Source organism: Camelus ferus, chromosome 7, assembly GCF_009834535.1.
Source record: "Camelus ferus isolate YT-003-E chromosome 7, BCGSAC_Cfer_1.0, whole genome shotgun sequence".
Lineage (NCBI taxonomy): Eukaryota > Metazoa > Chordata > Mammalia > Artiodactyla > Camelidae > Camelus > Camelus ferus.
Genome location: NC_045702.1, coordinates 41,021,093 through 41,047,946, shown reverse-complemented (window position 1 = coordinate 41,047,946; position 26,854 = coordinate 41,021,093). Strand labels below are relative to the sequence as shown.

The window sequence follows — 26,854 nt, the reverse complement described above, 5'->3', positions numbered from 1 at the left end:
GATTTAGACCACTGTTTGTCAAACTGCAGATTATAACCCATTAGCGGGTTATAAAATCAATTCAGCAGGCAGTGACCAGCATTTTACAAAAGTGAAATGGAATAGAATAGAAACTGGACTGCATCCCATGTAACATGGGTATGATCTCATAAAACTTTGTTCAGTTCTACGCACATGTACTATTTTGGATGAAGCAGCACTTTTAATTTTTGAAGAACTGGTCGGGTAGAATAATAAAGAAGCTACAAATTTTAAATGAAGTCAGAACTGTCTGGTTGACGGTAAAAGATACTGACAGCTTAATGTGGATCCCTGTTTGGAGACAGACTGAGGAGGGAGGAAAGAGGGCCAAGGGAAGAACATAGCAGGCCAAAGTTTCATAATTCCAAAATCCTTGAGGGGAAAGGAACCAAAAGGTGCACCCAGAGAGGAACCCGAAGGGGCATCTACCATAGGAGAGAAGTCAAGGAGGATAAGGTTATGTGTGACCTTCAAGAAACAATCACTTAAGTTGGAATATTCATTTACTCCTTTTTCATTCATTCATAGATCGCTTATTGTATGGTCATAGGTGCCAGGCACTGTGTTAGATGCTGGGGGCACTGAGGTGAGGACTGTCATGAATGGCACTGTTTAATGATAGCAAGGAACAATAATAATAATACAACAGCAAGATCAGTGCTGGGTAGGGATTATTAACACAGCACTGAGTGGGAATACTGAATTAGCCTGTGATGATGGGGTTAAGAGTGGGATGACGGGGGGCATCCATATGGAGAGGGCATTTAATCAGAATGATGACCACATCTTAACATGATATTCTATTTTGAAACTAACCAGTGATTAGAGCGGTGGTACTCAAACATTAGTGTGTCTCAGAATCTCTTCAAGGGCTTGTCCAAACACTTTTTGATTTAGTAGATCTGGGATGGGGGTGGGGTCCTGAAAATCTGCCTTTCTGACAAGTTCCAAGTTGATGCAGATACTTTTGATCTGGGCGCTACACTTGAAGGGTCACCGATGTAAATGATTGAATTAAGTTATACTGATGGTGTTTCTAGATAAGCTATTTCAAGCAGATGGAATTTAGCTGATTCACCCAAACATCAAAAATTTTTCTTTACAGCATTTTTGATGGTTTAATAACAATAACTGCCCCTTGAAATTTTTCATATAAATTAATTTTTATTGAAAAATGTTTTAATAAGATTTAATATTTAACTTAGATATTGACAGCCAGGCAATTGTTCTTGTGACAAAGACACAAGCTATTTTCTTCTCTTCCTGGACACACACATAAAACCACATTTTCTGACCCTTTCGCAGGTAGTTAGACCATGTGACTGATTTTTGCCAACATGGATAGTGGGGGGAGGGAGGCAAATGTTCCTTGTTCTCTTTGTGAATTGCCCTTTTGAGTTATTTTTGAACCTCAAAGCTCAAGTTCTACATGACCAAACCTGAGTTTGTGTTGATTTTCTTGTATGTTTCCATCTGGAAATCTGACCCTATAAGATATAGGATTTTTTTCCTAGGTAAGAGTAAATGTTAAGCACTTTTCAAGTATAATTAATGTCTGGGTAAAATGATTTAAGAATATAAGTTTGGATGTAATGAAGCAACATATAACCAAATCTCGAATATAAGAGTCATTGAGTTAAATCGTCCCATTTATTAGTTTTAACTAGTGATGGGGTTTGCTCCATATTATAGTTATCTAAGCTTTTAAAATGTATAATGTATAATGATGTATAAAACTTTATACATGATAAATGCATAATGATGAGTGTGAAACTCTTTAAATGTTTTACTCCTTTTTTAAAATCACCATTTGTTACTTTTCTCTATTAACAGTAAGTTCTTAGTGTATTAGTAACAAACTCCTGCTGATCCAGAGTTTTACACTGAAGGACTCATTCAATAAAAGTTAAATCAGATCAAATCACCAAATTACATTCTTAAATTAGAGCCTGTTACCTGGTAACCACTTTGGCTTTTTAAACTTTTCTTTGTTTACCAACGTAAACCTTGGTTTCAGTAGGCTCATACACGAGATGAAAGAATTTTAGATTTGAATTGAGTAGCTTTGTATACACACACACACACACACTGCATATATGACTATACATTTATTCTTCACTTGTTTAAAAACTTGATTCTCATACTTCACAGTAAAAATCATTACATAAATGGCTCATTACAAATACGGAAAAAAGATAACGTATTTCTACAGTTTGTACAAAAAAACACCATTTGCTGTCATTTTCACATACAGGACATTTTAGGCATTTTTAAAAATGGGAGGATCATAGCAGCTGTCCACTGGATATGGAGACCATGCTTTACCACCAAGATACCACATTACAGGTAGGAATGGACTGAGAATTTTATTGCCATTTCAGAGAAATTACAGGATTTTAAAACAGCAGGTGCCCTAGGGATTTGATACAAACTTCTCAGGTAAGGAAACTAAAGTCCAAAAAAGTGACATACTTTGCTTATTACACGTAATTTAGTTTTGGTGCCAGACCTTGACTCAGGGTCTTCTGAATCGGGTACAGCTTTCTCTGCGCCACAGTTTTTGCCCTACACCTGAAGATCAGGCTGGTTTATCTTTAGTTGTTCCAACTCTGTGCTCTCTCTACAGTTGGAGTGTTTAATGGGATAGCTCTAACTCAGATCCAGCTGGCTTCAGCCTTCTCGGTTATTTCTTTTGTTTTCACTGTTTTCAATCTTTTATCTTCACCATTGGTGAACTTGTTTTTTTTTTTTAAGACACACTCGGAGGAACACCAAGGAAGAGGCTGACACCCACCCAAACTGAATGTGGGTCGGGACACAAGACAGAGCCATCCCTAGCCCTGCCGGAAACAGGTGAAGGAGACCCACGGTCAGGACCAGCGTCCGAGGGCCACGTGCGGGAGGAGGGGCCGCTTTCTGGTTGGCGCCCAGAGGGGCTAGCTCTCTCCAATCGGCGTAGGCCTCGCGGTAGAGACGGGGGCGCGCCCTGCACGGGAGGGCGGGCCGGCGACCTGTCCATCACCGAGTCTGCGGGTGGCAACACCTACCACACCGAGGCACCTAGACGAGACCCTGCCGGAGCGGGAAGACCGCGGCGGGGGGCGGGGCCAGGCTGGCGAGAGCCAATCCGTCGGGCGGCGCCAGGGGCGAGGGCGGGGTCACCGCGAGAGACCCAAACACACGGGTCCGAGCGCACCCCGAAGCCGCGCTGCTCCTCCGCCTTCCGGTGCGACGGCCGGAGGACCTCCCCCCGTCCTGGACTCCCCCACCTTTGTGGCCTAGACCCTCCCCCCCCGCCGCCCCGCCTTCGCCGTGGGGAGCGCGGTGACGGTTGCTGGGAAGCGCGTGCTGCCCCTCCCTCCCCCCCCGCGTCCTCCCCTCACGCGCCACCCGTTTCTCCTCCTCCGTTAATAACAGCTGGGTGGCTGGGGGAGGAGGGAAGGTGGCTCCGGCGGAGTCTGGGCGGGCGCCTCCCACTCACCCGCGAGCCGCCGTGGGAGCAGTAGGATGGCGGCGGTAGCGGCGGCCGCCCGGGAGGAGGCGGTGCCGAGGCCCCAGGCGCAGAGCGCGGCGGCAGCAGCAGAGAGCGGCAGCGGCCCGTCGCGGCGCACCAGAACCGAAACCAGCGGCAGCCGCGCAGCCACCTGAGCCGCCCCTCCCGCCGGAGCTAGCGAGAGGCGCCCGCGGGAGCCGGGACCTCCTTCTTCTCCGCCTCTCCTCGTCTCCAGCACCCCCAATTAGTCCGCCAGTCTCGACCGCCGCCCTCGGGAGGAGCTCGCCGGGCGCCGACCGCCCCTCGGGGCGCCGGGCGGCGGCCCTGGACGTGCGGGCTTCTTTCTGCGCCGGCCTCGGCGCCTCGGCCCTGCCCTTTCGCTCCCGCGCTCGCTCCCGCCCTCCCGGCGCTCCGGGCGCTGCGCGCGGGCCCGGCCCGGGGCAGGGCGGACATGGGCGCCAAGCAGAGCGGCCCGGCCGCTGCTAACGGCCGCACCCGCGCGTACTCGGGCTCGGATTTACCTTCCAGCAGCAGCGGAGGAGCCAATGGGACAACGGGCGGCGGGACGCGAGCCGCGGCCGCCGGGAGGTTTCCAGCTCAGGTGACGGGCGCGCACCAGCCCAGCGCCTCCGGCGGCGCCGCGGCGGCCTCGGCGGCCCCGCGCAGCCGCTCCCTCGGCGGGGCGGTGGGTACCGTGGCGTCGGGGGCCCGCGCGGCGCAGTCCACCTTCAGCATCCCCAACAGCAGCAGCGGCCCATACGGCTCCCAGGACTCGGTTCACAGCAGCCCGGAGGACGGCGGCGGCGGCGGCGGCGGCAGGGACCGGCCGGCGGGCGGGGGCCCCGGCGGGCCGCGCCTGGTCATCGGCTCCTTACCAGCTCACCTCTCACCGCACATGTTTGGAGGTACGGCCCCTTCCCTCCCTGGCTCCCGTAGGCCGCACGTGGGCCGCGGCTGCGCTTATTTTTACCTTTCTCCTTTTTCTCCTTCAGCCTGAACGCTGGGGGTTCGCTGCGCGGCCAGGCCGGGTTATCCCCACTGGGGAGAGGGGGAGAAATCGCCTGTTAACCTCTGCAGCGCCGCTACGGCGCGACTCTTGTGGGTGGTTTTTAAATGCCCCGTGCACCCTCACCTCTTAGCGGCTCCCCAGTACAGAAAGCTTTTGTTTGCCCCCGGAGGTGAAGGTAGCAAATATTGTTTTAAAAACAAACGGACGCAACAGCCCTGGTGCTTGTGGTTTTTAGTAGCAGGAAGTCAGGAAGAGACCCGTTGCTAAATGTAGTTCTGTCTGGGGACTCGAGTGGTGAGCAGTTTTTAAAGGCCAAAAGTCAAAGGATCTCAAACGAACAGACGAGTATTTGAAAAACAAGGGAGTTAATCGCTTTTGGAGTGATTGTTAATATAAAATTGTAGTTTTTATGTCTATGAATAGCCCCACCTACTGCGTACACTTTAATTGGATAAATGTATTAATGAAAAGTATATTTTTAACCCCAGTAAACTGCTACTTCAGATAATGGTTAATGTGAGTCCTCCTTAATTTGGACAGAGCTTTAGAAAATTGAAAACAGTTTTTTAAGGAGAGAAACTAACACAACTCTGCCTACGAGATACAGTAAAAGCCTAGGTGTTTTTTGAAAACCAGTGTTGACTAGAGTTTCGGGTAAAGTCACTTTTTGAAAAATGGGGATTTTAGTAGCAAAATGATGTGTTTTTATGTAGAAACAAGGGGAAGGGTGCACCTAATCTGAGGAAAGTGAATTCGACCATATTCAATTATGTTTTATGGTGATCTACTACGTCAAAACGGTTAATAGTAAATGAATTAAGACTCCCTGCCCTTCCCGTTTCGTGAAAAGAAATGTAAGTTAAATCTGGTTAGAGAGAGGGCTAAAGAAGATAAACATTTCCATGTCATTGTGTTATGTTATGCATCATGATCTTACATTCATAGTTGAGCACAGATGAATAGTGAAAACAGCATCTCCATTTCTGTGCCCCCTTTACTCATATGTTAATAAGCGTGAGAAGTTTGAGTAGGTAGTTGGTAAAGGGGACTGTTCAATAATGTAATTTGTCTGCTCTGGTGTTCTGCACTATTAACATACATGTTAGTGTAAATTAAAAATGGGAATGACTAGTTTTTTCCATCTTTTTAATACTGCTTTGCGCATTCAAGATATAGAACAGCTCTTTAAATACCTTACTTTAATTACTTCTTATAAAGTGATTTTTGCTATGTAAACTAAAAATGTTGACGTTTCCTAAGATTTGCCCTTAAAAGAAACTTGTTTTTGAGAAAAAGCATAGTGCTGTCTGTACTGTGATTTGATCATAATTAACACAGTTGAAGGTAGTGTAGTCACCTCATGGAAGAATAAAAGACGGTTTCTTGACAGTGGGAGATTAGTGCAAGAATAAAGGCTAAGGTGTTTTTTTTAAATTATATTTTTAAGATGAAAATTTGTATTTAGCATTTATGATATGTATATTTAACATCTAGCTAAAGAGGGGGGATAGGAAAAGGTTTGTCAAATTAATAGTTCTTATTTCTTTAGTATACTGATTGACTGTCTTAATTCATTTTTTTTAAAGGCCCGATAATTTTTTTTTTTAAACAAAGTGTATCTGTATGGGTTTATTTTCTTAAAATAAATATGTTCTATTCAGAGCAGGGGACAAATAGTTGACACCCATGCTATTAATTCATAGTGAACGAAGAAGACATAGTTGCTGAAAGTTGGAGAGGTAAAGCATTTATCTTTTTTCTTATCTAAATTCCTAGATTTGTGCACTTAGTCTTTTAGTGCTTTTGGTGTTAGGATAGTTGGTGTCTAGTGGAAGCACGCAAACACTGAGGAGGAACAGTGCCAGCCTTTCTTTACCAGGTCTCTGGAGAGAATGGAGCTCTAATGTCGTAAGGCATCTATTGTATGCGGTTAATTAACTTTTTCAGCTGTGCATTCAGAATGATTGGGAAGTTTGAGAAAACAGGCACTCACATAATCTGTGTTTGGTGGTTCAGATGAGGAACCCCAGTTGAGAAAGTTTGGAAGGGATCCAAGAAATTACCTGTCCTCATTACATGATGGGAACTGGTCAGAGTGCCAGTACCTTAAATCCTAGTTAAGACTGAGAACAGGGAGATAGAATAATTTAGGTAAAAAAGCATCTTTCTAGTGGCATTTGCTTTAAAGAGATTTTTACCTGTATTTCACTGGATGGGCTCATCAGGAAAACTTAATGGAAGCATGTTTCTCATTATCCTGAGATTTAAGGAACCAGATGGTGACTTTTATGATTTAAAAAATTAGACTTTATTATATTTCAAATTGACTTAATTTTTTTTAGTATGTATTAACGTGTTTATTTCTGAACTAGTGAGAATTTCTTTCTGTAATTTTATAAAACTGTTATTTTGATATTGTTGTTTCCTAATAGGAAGATACAGTACTAATAAGATTCAAAATTAGCATTCTGTTGTGGGCTCTCATGTAATTTATAGAAAAGGAAAGCCTAAACAATACCACTTTCTTTTTTAAATCTAGGAATCTGGCAAGTTGAATTGTTACTAGTCACATCACAATTAATTACCAAATTAAATGAGCTTTTATGTGTTGGTTTTCTGTTTTGCTCCCTTTGGGACATATATTTTGGCTATATTCACTCTTGTTTAATTCTCTCTAGAGAACCGGAAGAGAGGTGCTTAATTCAGATATTTCAGTTTACAGAAATTTCCTAGAATTTCTTAGAACTGAGTCGTTGTGTATCAGAATATGGTTATAATACATACAGGAGTTTTTAGGTCAGGTAGGTTTTTCTTGTTTTTGTTATTTTCAGAGTGCTGAGTTTAATACTGTTACAGTGAATGGAAACCTTTTCTTGTTTATCACCTTGTTTTTAAAACAAATCTTTACGGGGAATAGTCCTAATCTTTAAGAGTTGGTATCTTAGGATTTTTTTGGCTTCATATTATTTCCACATTTTTTTCCACTATTAAGTTTATAATGTTCATAAAATCAATTATTATGGGTGGTAAAATAGTCTTTGATGATCCAGCAAGGATGGTGGAGGTAAATTGGACTATAAAATTATACTAGTTGATGGAGATCATTTCTAGAGAAGTCTTGTGGGCTTCTCTTACATCTATCAGCCTGGAAGTGAAAGGGTGAAAGTGAATTAATCTAGATAATTTATTGATGATACTAGTTTGCTTTTGGCCTCCTCCTAATTAACTGGCTTGAGTTTGGGCGTGTTGTATCCAGGAGTATTTCATTAGTCTGATTGTAACTCACGTGCCTTTTAGGAAACATGCTTCCTTTCATCGAAGGAGTGTAGGTTATCACTTAAAACTGAATATGTTAAATAAAATCTGTACTTCTAGGCAGACTTATTTTTCTTAAATTTCAAGATGGATGTAGGTTCTTCAAGGATAAGGTATTAGATTATCTGCATTAATTAACTGTATTGAATTGTTCTCAATCAAGTTCTCAGTCTTCTTAACAGTATCTGGTGCCAGAATGTTTGAATTGAGGATATTGTGATTAATCTACTTTCTATTCCTGAATGTTCTTTTATTCAAATGAAGGCTTTTATGGGGTGGTAGAAAAGAAATGTCTGCTGCTGCTTAAGAAAAATGACTCAACCACCAACCCGTCACTCCCCCCTCTCCCAAAGAAACCAAGAACTCTGGTGGTTAATGTTTCTCACTTGTAATCTCATATATCTTTAAACTCTAGGAGATACCTTGTGTTGTATGCTTTGTTTTGCTAAAGTGTGGACTCTCTCATGAAAGTTTCTGCTTTAGGAATATTTTTGAAAGTTCTCTTGACTGAAGTGGAAGGTGAGCTGAAGGGAGGAGTAGTTTGTGCTGCACTGGACAGAGCTGCCTGACCTAAGTACCTTTGATGCTTTTCTGGCTGCGAAGCCAGTAAGAGCTCCATTGTTTTACTAACAGGTACTGTCTCCAGCAAGTTGGCCTCCCCCAACAATTTGATTCACCTGGTAACCAGCAAGTAGGTTCTTATTTTCTGGTTACTGACACCACTAATTAGATACCAGTTTTTTTCCATATTTATTATTTATCTTGTGTTTACAAGAATTGCCTTAATGTTATATTTACTATATACACTGGTATGTGTTCAATTGGGTATATTAGCACATGGGTTAAAAAAAGTATGGGAGCCGCATTATGTAGCAAAGTACTTCCTAAATGTTTTAATTTTGCATGTATGTACTTGACCAGTATTAACGAATTAAATCTGTTCTACGCTTATTTAAGTGTTTAGAAATTGGGGAAAACATACCCTTTGTGTGAACAAAGAATTCAGAAATACCTTAGGTTCTGATTTTGTGTGTGTGTGTGTGAGATAAAAGCAAGATTTTTATTAGTGAAGTAAAAAATAATGAAAGATAGTACACTCCAGAGAATTGGGAGCAGGCCAGTCCAAGAGAGGAAAAATGGCGCCGTTCTTTGTTTTTCCTGTTTTTATAGCTTGGTTTCGTGATTGATTGACAACTCAGGTTCCCTGCGCTCTGTTACGCCCCTCCCCCTTTGGGCAGGTTCATTGGGTGAAATTATACCAGGCCCCCCTCCCATGCGCAGCTGCAGCGCTTTGATTTTAATTGGCTTCTTTTACTGGCCCTCATTTAGAGAACGTAAAAATTTCTGGAGTCCCTTTTCCTGAATGCATACACACTGCCATTTTCTGGGTTGTTACTTTCCCCTTCCTCTCCCCCTGCCCAGTGCTCATTTCTGTCTAAACTACCTAACGTTCCCCCCTCTAGTCATAGGACCCCAAATCTTTGGGACGTAGAGGGTGATGACTGTTCTAGCTATTTCCTGCTGATTTGGGGCGACAGCGGAGCTCGTTGGGGTCCCAGACTAGCTGGCTGTCACTGGCAGGTAGGTGAGTGGAGGGTCGATACCTTAGGTTCTGATTTTATTTGTTTTCTATGCTGCTTATTAAATTACAAGTAGAGCTACCTAAAATAACACATCTTTATGATCTCACAGTTTCTATGGGTCAGCTTAGCTTGGGTCCTCAGCAAGACTGTAGTTAGGTGTTGGCCAGGACTGGGTTGTTATCTGGAGACTTGGCAGGGGAAGGGTCTGCTTCCAAGCTCCTCCTCACCCCCTGCTCCGGTTGTTGGCAGAATTTCTTTGCTTGTGGTTAGTAAGCTTTTAGCAATTTGCTTCTTCAAAGCCAGCAAAAGAGAGACTAGCAAGATGGGCTGGTGCTACACTCTTACGTAAATACATACATGTAATCATACACAGCCCATTGCCTTTGCTGCATTCCGTTGGCTATAAATAAGTCACGAGTCCAGCTCATACTCAGTGGGAAGGAAGTGACAGAAAGGTGTAAATATCAGGAGGGCAGGGATCACGTGTGGACGCACTGATTATAGACTTAGGTTGACCAGCTAAACATGGAACTGTTCTGACTATTTCTTGGGAACTCATTATTTACTTACTTTGAAGAAGTTGTAAGGGTTGCTTTATAGTTGTCGGGGGTATAGACAGGGGGCTTCTTTCTGTTCTTGCTCAGCTCTCAGTTGAATTTGAGATAATTATACAGTATAACAGTGTTGTAATAAATAGAACTGTTAACAGAATGCTTTGTTGAGGTATCAGTGCTAGGGCAATCAAAGAATACCTCACAGAGGAAGAGAACGTTTTGAACTGTGATTTGAAGGACTTAGAAGTTTTATGCAGGGCACTACAGCCTTAAGAAGAATCCACAAAAACCTGGGCTTTGATAGGGCATCCTGAAAACTTAAATGTGCCTGGATGTAGGATGCAAGAAGGAATGATGAGAGCTTGAAGCTAGAAAAATAGACTTGGACTGGTTGTTGAAGAATTTTACAGTGCTCCAAGTTTGTTTTACCTAACCAAGTTTTAAAGCAGGGTGGTATCATAATCAGGCCAGGGGCGCCATTACAATCATAGTTTATACAATGGCAGCCTTTGAAGCTGTATACAGCAGCCCTGATCATGATTAAATTGCTCATTGGAAGGGGAGAACGGTACCTGGAGGATAAGCTAGGACTCTTTTAGAATATAATCGGAGGAAGATCCCTAAATTGAAATCATGGCACAGGTGAGGAAGAGGAAAAGTTGGGTTTGATTGAGATTTCTAAGGTAGAACTGATAGGATTGAGAACCAGGATACTTAGTGATGTCATTAATAACCAATCTTAAAGATAAAGAAGAAAAGAACAAGTTTTAGGGAGCGATAATGAGTTCTTTTAGGCTTGTTAAATTTTGAGTGGCTATAGGATTTCCATCTAGAAGCATCTTTTAAGCAGTTGGAAATATAGGTCTCTAATTTAGGACATTACAAAAAATTGAGAAATTGTCAATTTGCACATTATAGGTGAACCTGAAAAGTGGCAAGATTACTGAGGGATGGATATAACTTGAGGCGGAGCAAGCGTGGAATCCTGGGGAGCAAGAATTTTAAGAGACAGGCAGAGTAGGAGGCCACTGATTACAGTTGAAGCACAAGGAAAGAAAATTGTTTAAAATGTTTTTATTATAAAAATCATTTGCATTCATTAGGGAAAACTAAAATGTGGAAAGTATAGAAAAGTACATATAAGAAATTGCAAATCACTTGTAATCTTACCACCAGCAATAACCAGAATAAAATGTTCATTCTGTTTTTTCCACATGTATATTTGTCTTAAGTACAAAATTTGAAACATTCTTATATATTCTTTTGATTTTAAACCTTTCTGATGTTCTAATATAAGATTTTAAAGCTATAGATTTCCCTCCAACAATTGCTTTAGACGAATGCCACTGAATTTGAAGAATTCCCTTGTGACTTCTTTGATCCATGCATTGCATATTCTTTGATAACATGCTCTTTTTAGTTCATCAGTTTCTTCTATCACATCAGTTTTTTTTAAACATGATTTTTAATGACTGCCCAGTATTCCAGAATTCATTCAGTAAATATTTAATGAGGACCTACTTTGTCTTACACTGTCTTAAGGATATAGAAGCGAAGAAATAAAACACATATCCCTGCTTTCATGGACCTTATGTTCTACTTGAGGGAGACAGTAAACCAACAAGTAAAATACTTAGTGTGTCACAGGGTATTGGATGTGATGGACAACAATGGAGTGGAAAGGTGGGTAGAGATTGTAGGGTGGAGGCTTATCCTTGTTTTAAGTAGAGTTCTAGGGATAATCTCACTGATAGGTGACATTTAAACAGAGAGTGAGGGAGCAAGCTGTGAGGGGTCTATCTGTACAGGAAAAGCAAACCCAGGTAGAAGGAATAGTAACTAGAAAGGCACTCAGATGTGATTGTAATTGACGTACCTGATGTGTTCTGGGAACAGCTGTGAAACCAATATAGTTGGAGTGTAGAGAATTGTAGAAGATGAGAGGAGTGGGGTGGGACAGAATCATGAAATGTCTTATAACCATTGACCTAGTTTTTGGAGTTTTGTTTTAGAAATGGGAGGGGGCATTTTAGAGTTTTTTGAGGAGAAGATGGGCATAACCTGACTTGGGCTTTTAAAGGTTGCTCTGGCTGCTGTGTGAGAGTAGACCCTAGAGAGCAGGAGTCAAACAAGGATGCAAAACTCTCAGCAAAAGATTACAGTGGCTTGGACAAGGTGGCAGCACTGGAGTTGGTGAGGAGTGGCCAGATTCTTTAAAGATGGAGCCAACTAGTTTAGTTGTAGAGGAGTGAAGGAATTACATACCGTCGACCTTTGAACAATATGGGGATTAGGGGTGCAGACCCCCTGGCCAGTCTAGTCTAATTTATTGCTGGCCCTCTGAAATCGTGGTTCTTCCCCATCCATAGTCAGGCGTGAGGATTCAACCAACTGTAGTACTGTAGTATTTACCACTGAAAAAAATTGGTGTATAATTTAATCCCCACAGTTCAGACTTGTGTTGTTCAAGGGTCAGCTGTAGTTTGTTTGCAGTTTGGTACTGTTAAGCATACTATTGCTGTCAAAGTCCATGCAAATTTTTATATTTATCCAATTGCTTCTTGGAAATTTATCAGAGACAAAAAATCATTAGAACCAAAAATATGCTTTTGTTCAAGGCATTTGATCTTTATTGCTGAATTGCCCTATAGAGAGGGCAGCTTCTCCAAGCAAGGCATAATTTTTAGGACTATCTAAATTTTTTTTCTCCCCATGAAAACTCAAGTGAGGTGGGGTTTTTTTTTTTTGATACTTACAAGTGCAGATTGGTAAGTGCATTTTGAGTACTGTCAGAATCATTCAGTGTGCTCTCACTCTCTTTTTACAATAAAGAAATTTAGTATATAAAGAAAAGTACATCCCATTATTTGATTTTAATAATTTCTGACCATCTTGTATATTCTGGTTTTCGTTTGAATTGTGATTAGTCTGTGACAGTTCATTAATTTTTCCTGTTTGTATACATGTGAGCTAAGAAAACGAACAAAGAAACGATACATACATAATGGGCTATTAAGTGTAATTTGCTTCAAAGAGCCAGCTCATGGTTTGAGCAATAAATATTACTACTTTTATTATTTTTATTTCAATAGTTGTCTTATCTCCTAGTTTTGTTCTTATTTTGTAAAGTTAATTTTGTTCTCTTAGCTTCTTAGTTCGTTTTTCATTTTTTAATGATAAACGCATTTAAGGCTATGCATGTCCCACAGCTTTAGACACTTAGTATTTTCATAGTCATTAAGTACACTTTTCATTTTTTTCTTTATATTTTGTTGATTTATAATATATTAGTATCTAGTGAATCACACAGCGATTCAGTTACATATATAAATATTCTTTTTCATATTCCTTTTCATTATAGATTACTACAAGCCATTGAATATTGTTTCCTGTGATACACAGTAGGACCTTGTTTTTTATCTACTCTGTACATAGTAGTTTGTATCTGCCAATCCCAAGCTCCCAATTTATCCCTACCTCCTCCCTTTCCCCTCTGGTAACCATAAGTTTGTTTTCTGTGTCTGTGTCTTTTTCTGTTTTGATGTCATCTTTTTAGATTCCACATATGAATGATATGGTATTTGTCTTTCTCTGTTGGGCTTACTTCACTTAGTATGATAATCTCTATGTCCATCCATGTTGCTGCACATGGCATTATTTCATTCCTTATGGCTGAATAACATTCCATTGTATATACATATCACAACTTCTTTATCCATTCATCTGTTGATGGACATTTAGGTTGCTTCCATGTCTTGGCTATTGTAAATAGCACTGCTGTGAACATTGGAGTGCATGTATCTTTTCAAATTAGAGTTTTCCCTAGATATGTACCCAAGAGTGGGATTGCTGGATCGTATCTATTTTTACTTTTTTAAGGAGCCTCCATACTGTTCTCCATAAATCAGCTTTATTGAGAATTTTGTGAAGTTCACTTAGATTTTTTTCTTTTACTTTGGAGTTGTTCTAAGGTATAGCTGTGACATTTTTAGATAGTAAATTTCCTGTTGTTCTTGCTACCCTTTTGTTCTTTCTAGTGTTAAGTAGGAGTTACAGCATTGTGGTCAGAGAATCTTAAGACTTTTCAGCTGCTCATGAAAGATACACAACTCACAATAGGATTAAGTGGGAAAACAATATATTGTTTCAAATTATTAGAAAGGATTCGAAAATAGCTCACAGAATCAAAGGATCAACTTCAGAATCTAGGGTCCCTAGCTGAAATTTAGCAATTGTGTCTTTGTGCACACTCACACCCTGGTTTCCTTTTGCTTATTCTCTAGTTTTATTCTCTTGTACTGGTTATAGGCCTTCTGTAAGTGGGTGGCCTGCAGGCTCACCATTACTTCCATCCACGTGTCATCTGAGTGGCCTGAGGGGAATATTTACCTACAGCTCTCCAGCAGAAGGACTCGGATTTAAGTCGTATGAATGTTCTTTCCGTATGTGCTGTCTGTATTCTGTTATTATGGGAAAGAGTTTGGATCTTCAAGTCAGGCTGCCTGGGTTGAGTCTATCTTTGTAACCTTAAGTTACTTAACCCTTCTGTACCTTAGTTTTCTCATCTCTAAAATCAAGATAAAAATAGTTTTTGTTTTGTAGCATTGTGAGGCTTAGTGTAATTTATATAATGTACGTTGTATCTTTATACTTTTAACTAACATTTGAACCTCTGTCAAAAATGAAGACATTGAAGATTCACGCCCTGTTCTCACCATCTTCAGGAAAACTATGTCCTTTGCTCTTTTCAACTTACCATATTTTGCAAAAAAATCTAAGATTTTAGTTTTTTATTATTTTTATATGTGTCTTCTATTTCAAAGAATCTCCCTTGAATATTTGAATTAAGCTTTACAGCACATTTATTGTGCTAGTCACATGGTAAAAACTGTATTCAGTGTTCTTCAGATACATTTTGTGTTTGATAACAAGGTTATTGATCACCAAAATTGTCTATTTAAATCATACATAAAAGCTTACTGCTCCAGAAAAAAGTGTTGGGTTTTTATTTACATAACTTTTATGTAAACTAAATTTCTGAACCAAAGAAAATAGGTATAATGTGGATTATACAAATGGGGACAGTCATAAAATTGTATTAGAAATAAAATTATGCTGTGCTTAACAGCTCTTCGTTTATAACCATTTGTGCTATACAACATTATTAATCAATCTGAATATATTTTGTGGGTAGTGGGAAATGGTTGGGGGAGATGGTTGGTGAGAATTTAAGGTAGGTGAGTCTTTTTGTTAAGTGTGTGCTACTTCTCCAGGTCAGAATATGAAAAACTTAGCAATTTTATAGTTACTTTATGATTTTCTACACCTCAGCCAACCTGGATGACATGGCATTTGACGAAGGAATTCACTGCTTTGCTGCTGTTTTGGTACCCTCTCGTCTGAGAGCTATAAGCTCTTGATCTGAAATTTTTCAAATTTCCAGTCTATCATGGCACTTCTTTGAAAACAGCACATCTGGTCACCTTGGAATCTCAGTTCCTTAGTGACTCCTGTGTTCCACTCTTCTTACCATCTTGATGCATAAAGAGTTCTTCAGAGGAATGTTGTTAGTTTAAGAAAAAACTTAAATCAAGAATATTTAATATTATAGACCACATTTAATGTCTTTAAAGATATTAAACTAAACCATTACTTAGGAAAATGATTTCACAAGCACTAACACATTTGTATCTCTTAAAGAAGTATGTGGGGTAGATAATTTCCTTGGTTGTTAATTGGAGATGAGAATGAAAAGTTCATCTAACTACCTGTAGTTGTTGTGTTTTAAATGTTATTTCTTCTTTATCCTAGTTGTAAAGTGTAATTAACTTCTTCTAATTCAGCATCGTGTTCACAGTTGGTTGCAGTCTCCAGACTCCCTCAGTTGTGCATATCTCCTTTTACTTTGTTCATAAGCTACATATTCTGTGATTTTCATCTTCTTGTTAAAGTGTCTTCTGGGGCCTTCTGACCAATACTATTCTGAATTAGTTATTGGGTGAGGTCTCCATTCATTGTCATTCTAGGGGTTTCATTTGCCTCTCAGGTTAAGTCTCCTAGTTCCTTGATCTCGTATCTTTTCTTTCTTGTCCTCCACTGTTTTTAGTGGAACACAATCTTCTTTGCCTTACTGAGAAAGAATGTGTGTAAAATAAAAGACATTGAAACTTTAATGTCTGGAAGAAAATACTTTATTTCTCTTCTCAATGTTGATTGATAGTTTGGCTTTATATAGAATCCTAGGTTTGAAATTACTTTTCATCAGAATTTTCAATGTGTTGCTCTGTTGCTTTCTGGCTTCTGGTTGATCACACTCATGTCATTCTGGTTTTTGATCCTTTGTATGAAACTTCCCTTCCCCTCTACTCCCCACCCCAACACCAAGCTTTTAGGATCTTCTTTTACCCTAGGGTTATAAAATTTCATTATTATATGTCTTGGAATGGGTCTCTGTTCATCCATTGTACTGCCTGTTTGGCAGGCCCTTTCAGTTTGCTAACTCTTGTCTGTCTTTTTGGTAGTTTAAAAAAAATACTTCTATGATTATTTCTTCATCCATTTTCTTTTCTCATTAAATAAGAGTTGAACACTTAGAGTGATCCTCTGCTTTATCTTTTGTCTCTCTTTTTTTGATCTTTCAGCCTCTTTTAGGGGAGGGGTTCCCCCCAACTTTATTTCTAACCCTTTAGTTGATTTTTGTTTCTGTAATCTTTTTTACTTTCTAAAAGCTTTCTTTTTATAATGAATTTCTTAATTTCATTCTTATTTTGTAGGTACAGTATCTAAGAATATTAATGATACATATTTTTGTGCACATATATTTTTTTCCCTCTTGATCACTCGGTTTCTTCCCAGTTGCTATTTCTCTTTGTATGGCTTCAGTCTTTCATTAGATTCTTTATTCAGATGTTTGGTAATCTTTGGCTGGTTACTCATTCTTTAAGGCACTGAAAAGCTGATTGGAAGCTCCCTCTGCAGGTAAGGTCATCTTTCTGGGCCCTTTTTTTTTTTTTTTTTTTTTTTTTAAGGAATAGTAGCTTACTGTCTTTTCTCTTGGCTGGTCATATTTTCCACAATGGCTTTTTCTCTTTTCTTGCCTGGAGGACATTCTTTTTTGCATCAGTGTTCTGGGAGCAGGGTGAGAAGAAAGTTGGGATACTTAACGTTCTCTATGGTACTTTGATTTAATCTTCATATTCAGTATCAATAGATACCTCTTTCTTTAGTGATTCCTTTTGTCCCCAGGTCCAGAAACTTCCCTCTCCAAATAACAAACCTCTAGTCTAATGCCAGGTTTGGGAAGGAACAGTTGCTTAGTTGTTTGAAGTCAGGGAAGACAACTGGGAGCTCTGCTTCTTACACAGACTTGCCGTGAATCTTGCTCTTTTCAACCCTCTTCTCATCCCTGCCAGTTCTTGGACCTGGTGTAAATCAGGTTGTTTCTCTGCTTTCTTACTTCTGCAGTGAAAGTTACCACTCATTTATTTTCCTTCTATAGTCTAATGGCATTGCTCCCCCCCCCCATTTTCTCTATCCTTTTTATGGGCTTATTCCCTTAAAAATACATTTTTAATGATTTTAGTAAGATATTTGAACTGAACAGGGGCTGATAAGTGTGTTCAGATAGTCATCTTTAACTGTAAGTCCTCTTTTTTAATTGCAGAAGGAATATGAATCCATTTCTATGAAATTTAGGCAGTTCAGATAAAATGAAAGTCACTTGCAGTCCTCTTCTAGTGATCTCATTCTCTCCTCAGATGTCACTATCATCATTTTTGTATGCATATTTCCTAACTTTTTAACACATTTATTTACATATTTATAAGTACAAAGAAAATCAGTTTTGCTTTGTAAGTAATTTTGCAAGGGAGGCTGTTATTGTCAAGAATGTAGTCATACTGTATTCTTCTAAAACATGCTTTTTTCTCTTTAACGTGTTTGAGAGGTTTTTACGTGGGAGGATATAGAGATATAACTCTTTACTGTGTACTTACTGTTTCAGAATATGCATGTACCGTAGTTTATTTCAGTATTCTTCTGTTGGTAAGCATTTAGGATGTTCATACTTTTCCAATGTTGTGATAAGCATCGTTATGAATGTGTACATTTGTATAGGTTTTCCCAGACGGATATGATTATGACACCAACGGTGTAGAATTAGTGTCAGATTCCAGAGGCTTAAGGGCACTGTCCTGAGAAGACTGCCCTCACTTCAGATGTCAGCCACACTTTGAGAGTCCCTAGGCCACCTGCATTTCTCCTCCGCTATGGTTAGCCTGGCTCAAGGCCACCAACCCTTTTCTCACGTGTTGGTCTTTCTGGTGACTAGCCCTCTTTTTGAATCATCTTATTAGCGTAAAGTCAGATGAGGTCAAAGGGGTTCATAAATAATGAAGATACTTTTATCACTGGAAGATTCCAAGGGTTTTAGAAGTTCTGTGTCAGGAACCCAGAAACCAACACCAGACAAAATCTTTATTATACATCAGATTCCTAGAAGTAGAATTTTCTGGTTGCAAATTTTTAGTAGATATTAAAACTCTGCTCCAAAGGCATTACTTATATATCCTGCACTATTATATGACAATACTAAATTTTCTATAGCTTTGTTGGTATTAGATATTACTCTTTTTCCTTCTGTGTTACTTGATGAAAAATTTTGATTTGCTTTTCCTAATTGCTAGTGAAAATGAGTATTTTTACATTTGTTTATTATTAGCCATGTATATTTCTTTTTTGAGTTGCTTACTCAGTGACTTTGCCCATTTTTCTCTTGAGTTGTTCATCTATTTTATATTGATTTGTAGTTTACTGTATATTCTACAAATTAGTCTTTGGCTGTTTATATGTTTTAAATAGTTCCTCCCAGGTTATTGACTTAAAGATTAAGTCAATAAGATTAAATTTTTATGAATTAGATTTATTGTGTCAGTCCTAATGGTACAGGGTTTTGAATTTAAATTATTAAAATGGTACTTAAAAGTCTTGCTCCCTTCAAATGAAGAAAAAAGGGCCTTTATTAATGGCAAGATTTTTTTGTGTGATTTTTAGCTATTTTAGATATATTGGGTCTAATAGCATAGGGATTTAAATTAAATAGGCCCCGTCTGTCTCTTTTCCCATTTTTGGGGAACATTTGAACTCCTTTAAAGAATAATGAAGAGTAAGAAGAAGAGAATATTTATTGTGGCAGTATGATAGGAGAAGTCCAGTGGTAATAGCTAACTTAAAAAAATTCTGTGGATGGTATTTATCTCTCTTCTGTTTTATTAAAGGTGATTTAGAATTGTCCATAACTCCAAGTGGCATAATTCTATACATATTAAATTCTCTATTAACAATAATTTTTTATATGTATAGCATCTCTATAAATTTCTATATGGTGTGTTCTTTATGGAATATAGAAGTATGTAGCAAAAGACTTAGTTCTTCCCATTTACAATTTTACCATTGAAGAGATTTTTTAGAAGTTTAAATGCTGATTTTATTGGCATAAAACTTTCAGAAACACATATTGTAAATAACTCCAATAAATATTAATGAAACTTTGTTTTTAGAACTTAGTTGTATATGTATTGAATATATCTTAATATGACAGTATGAATGTTACTGTGTTCATATTGCTTTCATGTAATATTACTAGCTTACATCCGTAGATATTTTACAGTGTATAAAAGCATATTTACATGCTCTAATTATGTCTTTGAGTAACACTTAGCAAGAGTCTGAAAACATAATTTCTCCACTTTATAAATAAAACTGAAGCTCTGAGAGTTAAGAAATTTGGTTTTTAAGTGGTATAACTCATAATGACTCAGTCAGTTCAGTGCTTTTTTCTCATTTCACCGTGTGTATTTATTAGTTTCCTATGTGGATGCTGTAACAAATTACCATAAGTGTAGTGAGTTAAAACCACACATTTATTATCTTATAGTTATTGAGGTCTGAGATACAGAATAGGTCTTACTGGACTCAAAGCAAAGTGTTGGTAGGCTGTTTCTGGAGGTTCTAAGGGAGAACCAGTTTACTTGCCTTTTCCAGCTTCTAGAGACAATGTGCAATTTTTGGCTGATGACCCCTTCCTCCATCTTCAAAGCGAGCAACGGTAAGCGAGTTTTTCTCACGCTGCCATCTCTCTGGTTTTGATGCTTCTTCCTCACTCTTCAATGTTGTAAGGTCCCTGGTCATTAAGTTAGGCCTAGCCAGGTAATCTAGAATGATCTTCCTGTTTTACGATCAGTGATTAGAAGCCTTAATTCTGTCTGCTTTGCCATGTGACCTAACGTGGTTCCAGGGATGAGGCTGTAGACATCTTTGGAGGGCCATCATTCTGCCTGCCACAGTATGATAACTCTTGAATATCCTTATTAAGGAGAATGCAGTGTATTTGGTTACATAATATGTTATCAGTAGGAGAGAAAGAAAAATGATTGAGATTGAACTGTTAAAAAATTTGCATATATGTTAATTAGCTAATAGCTATTGTACCTAAAAGTTATGAGGAATTCCTTATATAAAAGATGATTAAAGGTATATTTTTCAAATCTTGTATGAAACAATGAGTGTGCTGGTAGAATTTTAAAAACCCACAAACAAAAGAAAAAAAATGCAATGATCATCTGCTATAGTGTACTGAATGATTCAAAGCAGAGTCACCTATTATTTTTATTCAGATTAAATGTTAAAATCAAGTCTAGCTGTAAAAAGAGATCCTTTGCTTACAGTCAGTAGGTCCCAGAGGATTTCATGGATGAACTTCAGGTGGCCCGTAAAGCTTTTGAAATTACATACAAAATGTTGTGGTTTATGTTCATTTTTCTAGAGGAATAATCCATAGATTTCATCAGATTCTCAAAGGGGCCTATCACTCTAAGTTGATTTAAGAACCACTGGTTTGTGAATTTTTTTCCTGTTTAAATTCTCAACTTTTTTTGTAAAGCTCTCTGATATTTTTGTATAGTTATGTTATACTTGAAATTTTATGCTTCTGTTATATACTAGAGGCTGATAGTAGTGGTGAATGTAACGTGGACCTTGTTTTCATCAAGCTGTGTCACTGTCATTTTCTTTTCTCAATCTTTTTTTTTTTAACTATTTAAATTTTCTTGTTTCTGAGTCTTCTCTAATTTTATCATCATTGAGAACTATTCTCTTTGTGGAAAGGAAGCAAATACTTTTCCCCCTTTTTGAAAATTTAGGATTATTTTGCATACGTTGAAATGCACAGATCCTAAGTGTACTGACAAATACACTTGGCAATACAGTATGTAACCAACACACTATCTAAATAGAGAACACTCTCTTCACCCCCAGAAGTTCTCTTATGCTCCGTCCCAGTCATTCCCATATTACTTCCAAGAGGCTGATTAATATTACCTATTTCTATTATCATACCTGAGTTTTGCCTGTTCTTGAGCTTCGTGTAAGTGGAGTCATAACATGTACTCTTATATGTTGAGAGTTTGGGGTAATTGTAAAGTAAGTTAGAAATGGGAGACATTGGAAAGGTTAGTGAAAATTTATCTTGACACTCTCATTTTCTCTGTCCCCTTCATGCCACTCGTAAGTGAAGTAGCAGTGTACTCTAATGTATGGACACTAAAGGTAAGAATACCCAAAGTGTTGAACCAGTGAAGGATATATTGGTATATATGGTAGAACACTTGAATATATAAATATCTCAAAAAAAGGGAAACTTAATTTCAAAATTAATGCTTAAAATTTATCCTCCTTTCGTCCATTCTTTAATTTTAAATGATCTGATTGGCAAAGTTTTTGAATGATGCTGAATGTTTTAGTTGGTATTCATTATATCAAAGTGGGATATAGTGGTCAATTTATTTGCAAATTGTCAATATTCAATAAAAGGATAAAGTTGAGGAAACTATTTTTAGGATCAGTATTTTCAAATATGGGAGAAATTTAACTTGTCCAAGGAATATAGGGAAGTGGTGAACAGATACGCAGGAGTTGGGAATTTATTATGTTTTTGGTTTAGTCTAAATCTTAAAAAATTAGACAGTGGCAAGACATATAATTTTCTTTCTGCCTATGTTTTTTCTCCTATATGATTTCAGGAAGTATAAATGAGTCAAGGATTATATTTTGTGTACAATTGAACTGTAATCCAAAATAACAGCTGCACCTAATAGAAATTCCAGTGTTATGCAAGAGGAACCAGAAAGGGGAGTTTTCTGGAGAGTTCTTAGAGCTTTTGTGATGATAAGATGGATAGACTATACCAAGTCTCGAGTATGAATCCATATTCACCAAAGATGAGAACAGGAGAAGGATCTGCTCATCTTTTGTATGATGCATGTATCAAGCTACATGGATTGAGAAAGGTTACTAGGGTGGCGGAACCTCAGCCAGGGGATTCCTTTAGTGTCTGTGGGGAAGAGTATTCTTTAAAAGCTAGTAAGAAGGCTTTACTAGAATTCCTAAAAGCAGTCTGGGGCATGGCTGGCTGCATTCACTTTTGATATATTAAATTAATATTTATGGTGAGAACAAGTTCTACTTTGAGGTCAATAAAACTGGCTTTATGACCTTCATCTTTCGTTTTCTTGGGCTTCAGTTTCCCAGGATAGACTAAAGAATAATGAGGCTTTAGAAAAATACATGTCTGTGTCTTGTATTTGAATATACTTGTGCAGGCAGTTCCCATTATTACAAACTCCAAAAAGGTAATTAAATTTGCTGTATAAGTACAAATGATTAGGACAGCAGCCTAGAGAAGTATCCTCTTGTAGGTTAGTGCACTAAAGAGAGTCATAATGATACTTGTAGAAAGGGGCATGCTGTTGCTTGTTCAGAGAAGGAGGTGGTTTCACTTTTATCAGAGGAGGTGGTAAACTGGTTCTGTCAGCATTTTGGTGTTCTGAAAGCAATCTTCCTCTGAGAGTCAAGAACTCTAAAGGAATTTGAGAAATCTGACAAGCTTATTCCACAGAAAATTGAGGTCTTTTGGGGACCAAATTGTCTACCACCCCATTGACATTATTCTTGCTTTGCTAGGTATCCACATACTTAATGTCTTAAAGCTTTTTAAAAGAAACTAGTGTCATGTAGCAAGGAGAAAAATATTCCTTACACTATGTATGAAGGTGTGATAGTGAACTACAAGGCCAAAGCACAGGACTTATATGTTCTTTTCTATTTTAGCTGGCTTTAAAATTGAGTGTGGAGGAAAGTTTAACTGTTCTCTTACTATCACACACAGTCTGTGTATCTGATTTTTCTTTGTCGCTTATTCACCCAGTCAAAAAAATATTCAGTGCCAGCTGCAGTGGGCTAGGTAGGCTTTCTGGTATTAGGAATGCAAAGGTGAGAAACACTACTGTCCTCAAGAAGCACATAGTCTAGTGGATAGATAGTTTGGAAACAAATATATAACACTATAAAAACAAGCATAAAATATTACAGATTTTGTTTTGGTAATTTTGTTACCAAATTCGTGTATATATCTGTACATAAGGAAAAAAGACCAGAGGTAATGTCCACATACACCAAAAATTGGTTATCTGTGACTAGTAGGAATACTGCTATTCTGTTTTCTTATGTGTTGTCATATTTTTTTATAGCAATGTATACCTTTTATAAACAGAACTGGTAATGGTGTCATCATTGCTATTCTTACTGTTACTACTCTTGAACTACCATTACTCATACTTCCAAAGCTCAGATTCATACTTAAGTTTTTCTGACTCCAGGTGTGTGCTCTTAGCCCTCAGGCCCCATGGAGCAAAATCTACTTTGGGATAGTATCATTGAGAATTTAATCCTATTGGACACTGGTCCCATAAGATTCTTCTGGGAGAGAGAGTTCTGTAAGCTAAGCAAGTTTGGTAACAAAGTTCAGCAGTGAAGAAATCTGGTTAACTCATTTTAATTCAGCATTTCCAAAATTAATTTCACAGTAATTTGACTTTTTTTTCCCCATTAATCCTTTATTGAAGTTCTATGGCTCTCAAACTTTAGTGGGTGTGAGAATCACCCCCACCCCCAGAATTTTTGATTCAATAAGTTGAGGTAGGGTCTGAGAATTTGCACATGTGCACAAGTTCTCTGAGGCAGTGGTTTTTACACTTTGCTTTTTTAGCTCTTAAATAATCTTTTAAACTATATAAACTCCTGGCACATTTTTAAGTTGACATCTAATTTTTTTCTTATCATAATGTTTAAATAGATGCAAGGGTTCTAGTTGTAGGAATATTAAAAGTTTTTTTGAGTTATATTTTGAGTTTTCTTTATTTTTTATTTTTAAAAATATTTTTATTGAAAAAAAATGGGCTGCTTCACTAATTTTCATGTCATCCTTATGCAGGAGCCATGTTAATCTCTATACTTCCAATTTTGGTTTACGTGCTGCCGCAGGGAGCACAAAAGTATTTGTTTTAAAATACTTATATCACTCTTAAATTTATACAATGGAATAAAAATATAAATACCTTAGTGTACTGAGATTGCCAGCATCCTTTAAAACATCCATGAATAGGCTAGTCTGTAATTGTTGGAAATTTTATATCATTCCTTTTCACCTTGAAATCATATTTCTGTTTTATTTCCCCCACAGAATTTTGCCCTAGAGTATCATACTTTTATGTTTAAAAGTCTTCATTGGTCACTTTATACTCCTTTTCATGTATTTATATGTATGTGTGTATTTTAAAGTACTTATACATTAAATTTCATATAAGTATACTTTAAATTTCACTAAAAATTTCCTTTTGCCATCAAGCTCTAGATAGTAAACATACTGTAGTTGCTAATAATATACAGTTGGTCAAAAATAACATTGAAATTATAAAAATTTTATATATTGGGGCAGCAGCAGTCTTTAAATAGGCCATTCAGGTGATTCTGATGCATGTTACAGTGTGAGAATTTCAGTTTACCAAGAAGAGAATTATTTCCAATTTACCCTAATAGTGAAGTTGTAGATATTTGAGGGTATCCTAACTCAAGGCAAAAGCCTCTAACTATTGTTCATTCAACTGTTTTGGGTTTTCAGCCTTCTCTCATTTTTTTGGCCTAGGAATTTGTATCTTTCTTGCCAGCTCATTAATGTTTTTAAGACTTTTTTTTTTTTTTTTTCAATCCTGGATTTTGAGTTGTTTCTATTAGGAGAGTTGGCCTAAGTACCTGTTTCACTCTGTTCCGGGAACAGCATTCTCTATTATTAAATTCAGGAGATTTTGCCAGATTGCTTTCTAGGGAAATGCAAGCTAAAGTAGTAATGTGATAGCACTTTAAGCCTGTCAGATTGGCAGAAAGTAGTGTAGTAATAACATACCATGCAGGTGATAGGGGTTGTAAGTGATACTGGTGTAAATGTAAATTGTTCTGGTCTTTTAGGAAACTTAAAAACAGCTTATGTCAGGCGACTAGGTTGGGGGAAGTGTGCTTTCAGCAAATGCAACTGGCTATTGCTCTCATTTTTCTGTGGTCAGGACTGGAGAAAAATATGAATGAATGTTAACCAGTCTCTTAAGTTTAGAGGCAAGGGGGTGGGGCTTTTTAACTGAACAGAAAGAATAGACGAATTTAGGGGAATTTTACATAGGCTTGGAAGAAATCATTGAAAGCACTGAAGATTAAAATATTACAACTTTATTCCCTACTAATCCACCAAAAAAATATAAAAGAAAAGTGAGAAAATAAAGGACTGCGGTGAATTAAAAAGGGAATTGTTATGCCAGTGGTGTGCTGGAACCAGCTCTCCCTGGAGTTGATAAATTCAGGATTTTGGCCACCATAATTAAAATTATATAAATTTACAATTAAAGTATATTTTGAACAAAGATAATACTTAAAACTCACCATTTCCTAGTTATTTTATTACATTTTTCTATTAACATGTTCTTGAGGTTATTGACAGTATCTATTAACAGTATCTGAATGATGGAAATACTATGTAACAATCTCTTCCCAATTCTGTGTTTGGTAATGACACGTTGGTAGCTTAAAATCAGACATAGTTTATACTATGGAAATCAGCAAATACTAAAAAAAATCAGAATTTTTTTCCCCTCTGGAAAGTGGTTGTTAAAACATTTACCAGAACACCACTGGGTATGACATTTTGCTGTTTGATACACCGATTGCTTTTCATCTCTGTAAATGTACTTATTTTCTGATGTTTTAGGCCTTCCAGTATTAGGGATAAAGTGTTAACTGTTCTTAGGGAAATGGAGATCTACTTATACTAGTTTACTCAGTTTTTTAAAAACATATCTTAAGCTTAAAGGAAGATAGGCCTTTTATTTAGCTCTTACTTGTATGTAGATGTGTTTTTGCAAATTTGTTCTCCTAGGCTTTCAAATCATTGTTATTTAAAGATATTTTGAAGAAAAATCTTCCTGTATAACAAATACAACCAGGCAGAATGTCTTTCTTGTAAGCCATTAGTTTCACTTATTGAGTTCTTTATAGCAAGATGGAATATACTTTTTTGGTCCTTTTTAACCTGGACGTGTGTGTGTGCGTGCGTGTGTGTGTGTTGGGGGGGGGTGAGGGAACGGAGAGACAGAAGAGGGGGTTTGATTGATTTAATTCTTATAGCAGTTTGCTTAGATGAAGTTGACCAGTTAACACTAAGAAACATTATTTCCTCTAGTATTTTTGCTTATGATTAGTATTTTTTTTTGGTAAGATTAAAGTGTTGTTAATTATTTCCTACTCATATATTTGGTGTCCTTATGTTCCGGTACTTTAGAAAATCAGTGAATTAGGAAATTATCCACAAAACTTGTGATTCATGTTACATTGATCTGTCATACATATTTTTAGCACTTACAGGAATAAGAAAATAAGATTGAAATATTGTGAAAATATTACTCTTGAGTTGCTTACTTATTACTCTGTAGTATAATGGTTT

General features: G+C 37.9%; 1 protein-coding gene and 1 non-coding gene across 3 annotated transcripts in view; one reads left to right on the top strand and one right to left on the bottom strand.

Annotated features, from left to right (window-relative positions):
- The first annotated feature begins 3,053 nt into the window (after positions 1-3,053).
- Positions 3,054-26,854, top strand: part of ZNRF2 (zinc and ring finger 2) — an 81,269-nt gene continuing 57,468 nt past the window's right edge. Inside the window, exon 1 of one of the 2 annotated variants that reach the window (XM_032483778.1) lies at positions 3,054-4,419. In XM_032483778.1, the coding sequence (XP_032339669.1) occupies positions 3,966-4,419 (454 nt within the window). In that variant the 5' untranslated portion in view covers positions 3,054-3,965. The remainder of the gene's footprint in view (positions 4,420-26,854) is intronic. The other variant, XM_032483779.1, reaches the window with a different exon arrangement.
- Positions 24,257-24,358, bottom strand: LOC116665155. The gene has a single exon (XR_004321716.1). It is a non-coding gene; the product is annotated as a U6 spliceosomal RNA (small nuclear RNA).